Source organism: Chiloscyllium plagiosum, unplaced genomic scaffold (assembly GCF_037043375.1).
Source record: "Chiloscyllium plagiosum isolate Xiang-an unplaced genomic scaffold, Cpla_swu_hap1 HiC_scaffold_6, whole genome shotgun sequence".
Classification (NCBI taxonomy): Eukaryota; Metazoa; Chordata; class Chondrichthyes; order Orectolobiformes; family Hemiscylliidae; genus Chiloscyllium; species Chiloscyllium plagiosum.
The window spans coordinates 1,042,642-1,053,332 of NW_028270144.1; the positions used below are offsets into that span (position 1 = coordinate 1,042,642).

The 10,691-nt window shown below is 48.3% G+C and overlaps 1 protein-coding gene across 1 annotated transcript in view; it reads right to left on the reverse strand.

The window, feature by feature from the left end:
- LOC122553907 (progesterone receptor-like) overlaps positions 1-3,918 on the reverse strand; it is a 352,930-nt gene extending 349,012 nt beyond the window's left edge. The window contains exon 1 of the mRNA XM_043698410.2: positions 2,864-3,918. Within this exon, the coding sequence (XP_043554345.2) occupies positions 2,864-3,918 (1,055 nt within the window). The remainder of the gene's footprint in view (positions 1-2,863) is intronic.
- Between the last annotated feature and the right edge of the window lie 6,773 nt (positions 3,919-10,691).

The window sequence follows — 10,691 nt, forward strand, 5'->3', positions numbered from 1 at the left end:
ATTGCAAGGTAGTATTGTGGACTCACTTTTAGGCTCTACATTGTCATCACAAAAGTAGTAATATATAATAACAACTGTTTACAGTGTCATCTGCCAAACAGCATATGGCAATACCAGCTGCAAATTAATGGAAAGACCATTCACACTAGCCATCAATGCATTCAGTCCTTTTTGACTGTTCTCAGTGCTGCTAAAGAGTCTTTACAGTCCAAGTGCACTGATAGATGTAGGGTAGAATTAGGCAGCAAAATGGAACTACTCTAAAAACTTATAAATGTCTTCAGATCTCAGATCACATGGATCAATCATTCTCAGGTCAAGGTACATTTCCTCTATGAGATGTGAATGACAATTGTGCCTACAATATTGATGGTAATCCTTAATTGTTCAATGTATTAACTACTGGTGTGGCAGCCTAGATAATATTTAATACAGTGGCATATCCAAACTAGGGTGAGGAAGTTCACATCACAAAGAACAATTATAACAGCAAAACATATAAAACACGTGTGCCTTTAGCACTGCAGATTTGATTTTAATTCAAAGTAGATTCTATCTTGGAATCTGTTATTTATTCATCATGCAGAAAATAAAACACATGTGTAAAACACAAACAAACCCATGTGTTATACAACATAAGAAAGAAACAACTAACTGTTGTGATTATAAGTTCGTACCAAGTTACAGAAATCTGCCAAAAAATTCTATTGCTCTGATCCTCCTGTCTGCATAGATTGCTCTGTTATTTGTTCTTGCTGCATATTTATGATGTATGTAAGGGAGCTACAGTTCCTCCTCAAAGGGGCAAAATTCCTGATCTGAGCTGCCTTATTGATCTTTGAGCGTTTGTGCCATTAAAGTGAGGAGCAGTGAACTGCCACTGCCCACACATTGCAGGTGGCTCACTTGCACTGCAGTGTTCTCTCTGCCAGATGCACACCTCGGTCACAGATTCCCTGTTCTGTTTCAACATTCTCAAGCAGTGCTTCTGCACCATGCCCAGATTGTTGGTTTTAATGGAAGAGGTATGTTTTGCAGTAAGACTTGTTCTGACCCTTTGTCTTTAGTTTTACTTGATCCATTGTGACAGACACACTGCAGCACCCATGCTTCCTCTGATGATACAGCAGTCCAAATCATTCTCATTCCAACACTCATCATCGCTCAGGTTTATACTCTTCACCTATGCCAACGTGTACAATCATACTTAAGGAATATTACTCTGTGGTTCACTCATAATTATTGACAGGTATTCTTATAAGATGACAAGTTCATAAGATATAGGAGCAGAATTAAACCATTCGGCCCATCGAGGCTGCTCTGCTATTTGATCATGGCTGATATGTTTCTCACCCTCATTATCCTGCCTTCTCCCTGTAACCCTTGATCCTCTTATGAATAAAGAACCTATCTGTCTCTGTCTTAAAGACACTCATTGAATTGAGATCCACAGCCATAAATTGCACAGATTAACCATCCTCTTGTTGAAGAGATTCTTCCTTGTCTCAGTTCAAAAGTGATCCCTTCACTGTGTGGCTGTCCTAGTCTCTCTTTCAAGTTCACTTGATTGCTTCAATATATTTTTCCAATAACACATTTATAAAGGGTTGGAGTTCTAAAATCAGAAATAATAAACTATGTTGCTTCTTTCTCCCATTACACTTTACCTAGCCTTATTTGCAAAGAATTGTGGGAAAGTGTCAGTTATCCTGCAAACCCAGTATAATTCCAGGCCCTGGAGAGAGAGAGTGTGAAAACAATCGCCCATGTGCACAGAGACATGAGTTAATGGTCTTCTTTTAAGAGGCATTTGGATGGGTATATGAATAGGAAGGGTTTGGAGAGATATGGGCCAGGTGCTGGCAGGTGGGACTAGATTGGGTTGGGATATCTGGTCGGTTTGGACCGAACGGTCTGTTTCTGTGTGTACATCTCTACGACTCTATGACTCTATAATTCTAAAGTTGATTATTATTCAACTGAAATCTATTTTTTAACTGCCAAACTCAAATTGATTTCATGCGGGTAGTGTTAAACTTACAACTGCTTTTTTTCATTCCCGTGAAATAACAGTATGTCTCGGAATTGTGTGCCTGGCTCGAGTTTTCATTGTTCCCCTTACTCAAGACTTTCCATGTCGAACTTTATTAATCAGACAAAATCGAAATGGAAAGGTTTCTCTTTTCAATTTTATCCCAAATGCAGGACATGAACGAAACTAAAATATAAAGATGGAGTGTGGATGGAAACAATTCAATTTCGGGAAATCCTGATCGTGTAGCCGCTGGGTCTTACCCCACTGCGTACAACCCTGTGTTTAAAATTATCGTGGATAGAATCCAAACACTTTTAACAGGCAGAAGCAAATTATATCTGAGGGACCAAGGGAACACGATATTTTATTGATATGCAGCAACGGGGTTACAGTGCTGCACGGGATTAGTTCAGGAATCAGTCCGTAACAAGGAGCCGTTTTCCCGCTATGTCCCAATATTCAGTTACAGTCAGTGACAGTTCACCAAGCTCAGGAAACAGCACCGACCGGCTCAGGAAGGTTTACATTTTCAAAATATTGTTAAGTTTAATCGTGCCTTCCAACTCTGCCTAACTGCGCTCCCACTGAAAAGTACGTTCACGTCTCTCTGCAGTTACTGAACTTGGTTACTCTAAATCTCAGGCAAGTTCTGCCCGAATTATTTGCAAATATGTGCTCAGCAGAAATGTGAGGGTTTACTGAAAACTAAACAGAGCCGCTCGATCCAGTGTGTAACAAAATACAGAACAGCGACAGGTAAACATGGTCCCCGCGATTTCTCTGGTGATTGGGTGGAAGCGGACAGTTGGGGAAGTCGGAGCTCCTTACCTGATCAAGCCGCTGTACTGGGAGTACGCTTGCGAGTAGGTGCCGGTCATGGGTTTGGTGGCACCCTGATAGCCCAGGTATGTGATGGGCTGGTACCAGCTGACAGGAGCTGCTGAAGTCGATGGCATGGTCTCATCCTGGAGCAGGAAGTTACAGCCGAGAGCAGCCTCCGGGGGGGAGAGGCTGTAGGAATCCAGCGGCTCGGTCTTAAACATCACCGCATCCTCTAGGGGAGGCTCCGCTCTGGGGGGGACCCGGGGCTGCTGCTGGGGGGGTGAAGGGGCTGTGTACTCCGGGTAAGGGGGGTAACCAGGGGGCAGGTAGCTGAAGGTGGTGCCAGGCTCCGGGCTCATGCCCACTGGGCCCTGAGGGGGTTCCCCTTTGGGGCTGGTGGAGATGGGCGGAGCGGCCTCACTGAAGGCCGGGTATGAGCTGGAGATGTCCGGGATGTATGGAGCATGGTCAGAGTCCTCAGCAGTGAGCAGCTGGTGGGTCCGGGCTGCCAGGTAGATGGGATTCAGAGGCAGGAACGGGAAGCGGAAGATGTTGAGGGGGGAGAGCTGTCCCCGAGGCTGGGGCTGTCGGTCCGGACACACATCCGCCTTTAGGGTACCCCCAGCCCCAGCCCCTCCAGGAGCTTCCCCGGGGCAGCCCCGCCGCAGCCTGGCATCAGGGGCCAATGCCCGGTCACTGCCCAGGGGCCAGGAGCCAGCTGCCGGCCTGCCCCCCAAACCAGCCCTGTCCGAGTTAGTGCCACCCAAAGCCAGCTGGCAGTTCACCCAGGGGGACGCTGCCGGCGCCTCACTAAGGCTGGGCACTGAGATCAAGTCCAGGTTGTCCAGAGTTTTGGGGCCAATGGTGGTGGTTTTGTGAGGCTCGGTGCCAGGCTTGGTGTCCAGGGTAGTAGCTGCTAGCTCAGCTTGGGGCAGGAGGTCATCCATATAGAGTCCCATAGAGTCAGAGACGGCCTTCAGTAAGTCGGTGCTACAGCAGTCTGTGCCTGGACTCTCCCCGGGATAAGGCAACACTGCCTCCGGGCTCTGCTTCTCCTCCATGGGCACTGCCTACTGCTGCTGCCGGACAGTCCCCTCTGCGCTTTGCTGCTGCCCTCCTCAGGTGTGCCCTGAGCCGGCTGTGGTTCGGGAGGTTCCCCGGGGCTCGCTGTCCATCGCACGGTCCGCTCCAGCGGCCGCTCCCTGTCAGAGAGAAAGGGGCACAGGATGAACACAGAGCGGGACTGGCACTGCCCGGGCACCCCCGGGGAATAGCCCAGGCACGGAGAGGCCTCAGGGGGTCGGGGGGGGGGGGGGGCACCGGAACTCTGCCTTCTGCACCCCACCCCTCACCCCTGGGAGGAGGGGGGAGGGGAGTGTTGGTAACTCCCAAATGGATTCGGGAAAGTTTGCGAACATTTGGGAATGTCACTCCGGGCGGCTGCTTTCCAGCCCCAGTAATCCAGAGACCCCTACCCGTGCCCCAGGCTGGGGGCGAGGAGGGTGGGAGGTCATGTGAACAAACTCTGGACCTGTTGGCAGAGTCTTCCCCCCGAGGAGGGAGCTGGGCGCCACTGGGGTGGATAGTCCCTGGATTCCAGTGAAGATGCGGGACCCACACACAAACAGGGAGAGCTGGGGGGGGAGGGGAATGGGGAGAGGGGGAGGGGGAGAGGGGGAGAGGGGAATGGGGAGAGGGGGAGAGGGGAAGGGGGAGAGGGGAATGGGGAGAGGGGAGGGGGAGAGGGGAATGGGGAGAGGGGGAGGGGGAGAGGGGAATGGGGAGAGGGGGGGAGAGGGGAATGGGGAGAGGGGGAGGGGGAGAGGGGGAGAGGGGAATGGGGAGAGGGGGAGAGGGGAGTGGGAGAGGGGGAGAGGGGAAGGGGGAGAGGGGAATGGGGAGAGGGGGAGGGGGAGAGGGGAATGGGGAGAGGGAGAGGGGGAGGGGGAGAGGGGGAGGGGGAGAGGGGAATGGGGAGAGGGGAATGGGGAGAGAGGGAGAGGGGGAGGGGGAGAGGGGAGGGGAGAGGGGAGGGGGAGAGGGGAATGGGGAGGGGGAGAGGGGGAGGGGGAGAGGGGAATGGGGAGAGGGGAGGGGGAGAGGGGAATGTGGAGAGGGGGAGGGGGAGAGGGGAGGGAGAGAGGGAGGGGGAGAGGGGAACACTGCCTACCTTCAGCTGCTCAGCTCCTGGCTGCTGCCTGCTTCCCTCTGTCCTTCTCCCTCACTGCCTCTCTCCCTCTCTCCCTCCCTCCCTCCCTCCCTCTATCACGTGTTGCTGGAGATGGGAGACTTTACGCACTGACCAACCACCATCACACGTCACAAAAAAGTTTCCTCCTGAAAAGTGAACTTACAAAACCGCAGCATCCGGCCGCGGTTTAGCCCCAGCGCCTCTCCCCCTCTCCCTCTCCCCCCCCTTCCCATTCCCCCTCTCCCCCTCTCCCCCGTCCTCCTGTCCCCCGGAACTCTCTCTCTCTCTCTCTTCATTCCCAATCCTGAGACACATACACACACACACACACACAGACACAGACACACAGAGTCAGGGATGGATTGCAGCGGTACTGTTTGTGAGACTGTCGCTAACTCACGGCGCCTCTCTCTCTCTCTCTACACGTTTACAACCAACAGGCAGCACCTTCCACAATATCCCCAACTGGCCCTGAGCATATTCTAACAAAATCCAGCCCCAATCTCTCCAAATCACAGCCAACATGGGCACAAGGAGCTGCCTGTAGGAGAGCTGCTGGAAACCGGGCTGGGGCTGCTGCTGGTACTTGGCACCGTGCCCAGGGATTGCAGGACCCTCGGCCTGACATTGGGTGGACAAAGGGGTGTCAGTTTAGGGTTTGGGGAAGGGGGCAGCTGGGCGGGGAGGGGCCTGTATTTAACAACACGAACAGGGAGGGAATTAACGTCTCTTGGAAAATCACAGCCAGCTCCCCAAGATCCACAAGCGAGAGGCGAGAGCCAAATCTATCTGCTCGTGCGCTTGAAGCCGCCTTCATCTGAGAGAAGGTTAGGAAGTCTGAAAGGCATTTTTTATCACGGGTGGCTCCCAGGTCTATTCCAGAACAGCTTAAGGATAGACTAGACAGTTCAAGGATATGACTGACATGTAACAACAATGAGAACCAAGCTGACATGGGGGTTTGTGTGCTGGGGGAATGCTGAAACCATTCTGAACGGAACTATTGGATTCACAGAGCGCACTTTCCAAACACTTCTGCCCTCTGCTCCAGACTAAGTGCACCGGCGCGGATCTGCAGACAGAAACCTTCCTGTCCTCCCGTGGTTCCCCCACCCCACCGACCTGCTCTGGGCTCGCCCGGCCAGGCCACCTGCTGGGGCTGCGGGGTGGGCGGTAGGTCGGCCGAACCTCACCCTCCTCTGTCGGTTTTACACTCAGCGGGGAGTGGGATGGAGAGGAGGAAACTCCAGGTGGCTCTCCCTGAGCAGGGAATTTGGGGACCAGTTGCAGCGCGTTGCTGTGGCTGGTCATTTATTGGTGAATTCTGCTAGCTCTGCTCACAAATTCTTGAAAGAGATGTGAAGAGGGCAAGGCCCGGAGTTCGGCTGTTCCTGGTGAGAAACTTTTGACTATCCTCCCAATTGGCTGAGAGCACCTTCAAACTCAGCGCGGCACTAGCGGAAAGATCTACCGGTGAAAAATCAACAAACTCACACCAACATATTTCATCGCTGACTCTAACTGTTTCAGTCCGTTCAGCCACTTGGAGCTGTTTAATGCCGACTGACATCTTGCGACACAAATGCACCGCAATAGAAACGTATTAAAAATTTCGTTGGGGACAAATGATTAAAACGCGCTCCAAACCTGTACTTAAGAAACGAAAATAAAAAGGCTGCCTTGTAGTTTCTGCTGCAGCTGTAGATATGGCTGTTATTGCTGAGAGAGCCCCATCATTGGGTCCGGTTTGTTTTCTGGGATCCGCTCGGCCGAACATTCGATAAATTGACAGAAAAAAAATTAAAGATATTGGAGATATTGTAAGTTTTGTGAGAGCGTGTCTGTTGAAACTGTTGATGCAAACCCAACCGTTCCACCGGGAAGCCACAGAAATTGCAATTGGTTTTTCTTTTCTGCAAACTGTCTGGGAATGTCAGCACACACACTTTGGGGGTAACCAGGAGATTTTTTGGGAGGTTTCCCGGGGGCTGCTATCATTGAGATAGAGGAGCATCTTACCGTAGAAACACTCCAACTGAATACTTGCCTGAAATATTTTTAACTGAGGGAAGAATATTTCAATAAAACTTATATAAAATGCAATAACAAAGGTAACATTTGAACATGAGGCGATGGTAGGGAATACAAAAGGTGGGGTAGTTAGAGAGTTCCATGTTTCAGGTTTACAACAGCAGGAGTCCTGGGAATCAGCTTCCGGACACCCAAGTAACAAAACCTGTCGGATGACAGTGGACAGTAAGATATTCCTTAAGGTTACCAAAACAGAAAATGCTGGAAAATCTCAGCAGGTCTGGCAGCATCTGTAAGGAGAGAAAAGAGCTGACGTTTCGAGTCTAACTGACCCTTTGTCAAAGCTGGTTTTATTCCTTAAGGTTATCCGTCCGCTGTGACCCTGTGTACCTGTTCATCCCAATCTTTCATTGTCTGGATTTCGATTCAGTCAAAGACAATATTTTACAAAGTATCATTTTATTGTCAATCGCTAGACCATTTTGAAGGATCCTAAAATCTGTTAGTAACTGCTTCCAAACATAAATTATTCGATTTTGCTCTTTGCTGGAGGGGAGGATTACGCAGAGCCGTGAACAATGGCGCATTAAATATTCGGTATTTGTGAGAAGCTAACTACTTAGACTTCGTAAGGCACTTGTTACGGGAAATCGCAACAGAATGAAAGAAAATACATTAACGTGTAATATTTACTATTAATGGTTGCACCCCATTTGCACCGACATAAGAAGGAACAGGCCCTTCGGCCCACTATATCTGTGTTGACCAGGATGCCATTGTAAACGTGCACATTGTCCGTATCCTCCTATTCCCTGCCTGTTCGTGTGTCTGTCTAAATGTCTCTTCAACACTGCTTTTATATCAGTTTCCATCTCCTCCCTCGGCAGTGCGTTCCAGGCACTAACACCTCAGCATTACAAAAAGCTTGCCTTGCACATCTCATTTAAGTTCCCCACCCCACCCCCAGTATTTGACTTTCTCTTTTATTTGAAGTGCTGGCTGTCCTGAATTACCTAGTGACCCAGTGGATCACAGTGTCAGTGAATGCGTATTCTCTCCTCTCTGTGCAGACATGGACGGACAAATTAAAAGACTTAACCAGCAATCCTGAAGTTACTGCAAGTTCTTTATGTTGTATACTTGATAAATTATTTTTCCAATAACACATGGCTATGCCGACCACTTAAACATACATTAACACAGGCTGATTGCAAGTGTTGAAAGTGACTGTCACTATTTAGCTGACAAAGATAAAAATCACACAACACCAGGTTATAGTCCAACAGGTAGGCCGAAGGGCCTGTTTCCACACTGTAGATTTATTTGGAAGTACAACAGGTTTATTTGGTACTTGGTGAAGGAGCAGTGTTCCGAAAGCTAGCACTTCCAAATAAACCTGTTGGACTATAACCTGGTGATGTGTGATTTTTAACTGTTTCCACCTCAATCCAACACTGGCTTCTGCGCATCATGACTATTTAGCTGCACATCTTGCCAGTCAGCTTGGCTTTGCAAGTTACATGAAGGCTAAAGCATGTATACAATGGCATCAGGGAATGCTCTGAAACCCCTAGCTATCATAATCCACCATATGAATGCTGCAGAAAACTGGAAGAGATTTGAACAAGCTTATGACAGAACTTATCTAGAAGCTGGAATCCATGAAAGTGAGGCAGAATCAGGCAGAGTCTATTCCACATGGACATATCAAGGGTATTGCTAGAGATGGGATCTCCATATGGACTGGTGCTGAATAAGTTCTCTCAGTATTACCAACTGTTAACAAAATAACTGGCAGATATGTTCAACAGAAGAATGCAAGATACTGTTGAAATATGTATGCAGCATGATAAGCAACTTGCTGAAACATGCAAATACAACACAGAGGACAGCCGGAGACTCACTTATGTTTGGAGTTATGGATTTCAGAGTGGAAGATACTCCTGGAAACTAATCTAATTTGGTTGAAAATTAATGTGATTTGTTACATGGGTGAAACCATGGTCATGTAGCTCATAGCCAATAGGAAGAATGTGAGTGTGGTACATAACAGCAGGGAAATGCCAGGACTTGAAGGGACAAGTTTCAGGGAAAAAAATGAAGAATCCTTAAGGCCTCCTGAGTGCTGCAATGGAGGGCAGAAACATACAAGTTGCTCAAGAGATCAGTATGCCTGGCCTTTAGTATGATGTGAATAAGTATGGGAGAACAACAAATAAATGGTGAAATACCATGGGGAAGAAAAAAGGAATTGCACACATATAGGAAGCAATTGAAATAGATGAGCAAAGGACAGAAGAAGATTTTGTCATCAATGAAGTCAATCCTTTTGCATAATTTGGAGATTGTTACATGAAGCTGAAACCAGATATTACATAAGATTTCATCTAGATGTACCTGCTCAAAGGGTCTGACAGACTCTGACAGTTTAGCCCCCTGGGCCATAAGCCCATTATCCTCACACAGGACACTACCACCAATGTCACTTCACCACTGCCCCTGCTTTTGACTGTCAGTTAGCCAGCCCAGATTCAGGCCACTGTTGGTGCAGTACAAAGTTAGACCCTCAAGTGCCCTGCCATGTCCTCTGCAGTCTTCCTCTTTGTAAACTATCTCACAGATTTTGGCTAGAGGAGTGTAGGAATGCTAGGCCAAAGCAAAAGTATTCACAGAATAGAAGCTAAGGGGAAGCACAAGGATAATAAGCTGAACATTGAAAATGGTTTTGAAAATTGTGTTGGATAATGTTAGTATAAAATGATTAGTTGGTGGTATCTTTATTTCTGGAGTTTCACTAAGACGACACTGATATTTTGTTCAGCCGTTGAGGACTATCAGAGAAATGTGGAGCAATGATGAGGTGCTAATGAACAACTAGCCTCAATGATAATGTCCCTGGCTCCTCTTCATTCTGAGGCTATGGCTTCAATATTGCCAGGTTGTGAAGATGGCAGTACCACCAGGACTCACAAAATATCCCCCAATAAACACTGAGGGCTCTCGAGTGCTCAAACAGCACAATTGCTCTGTCTGAGTATCAGTGATCAGCTTCATCATGCATGGTTGCAGAGTGGTCACCATTGTAAAGACATGTGACCAGGTGAGCAGGGGGAGACATTGACAGCAGGTAATCACTGTCATTAAGCAATCAGCCTCTAGTTTGATGTGACAGTTCAAATATGATGTGATAAAGTCACACTGAAAGAAAGCCTCAGGAATGCACTCAGAATCATAAAGAGCTAGTAGATGATAGTTTGAGTATGTTCAGGTTATGAAACCTTTTGCAGTTTTGGCACATTTCATAAGATGCGGTACCTGCACAACTGAATATGTTCAGTTGAAGGCACTCTGTCCTGTTGGGGAGCCTGCTACCCTGGTCAGACTATATGTTTACTCCTCCTGCTTCTCACTGATTAGAGGTACGACCATACAGCCCCCTGTCTGAGTGCGCCAGACATTGCTTACATCCCAGAGGCACAGATTCACATTAAAGTGAGAAAAGCTGGGGACGTTGCTGACTCCTACCTGGATGAAGTTTTTTACACAGGGATTGAGGAGAAAGTGATGCTGCAGATGTTGGAGTTTAGAGTCAAAAATTTGATGCTGGAAAAG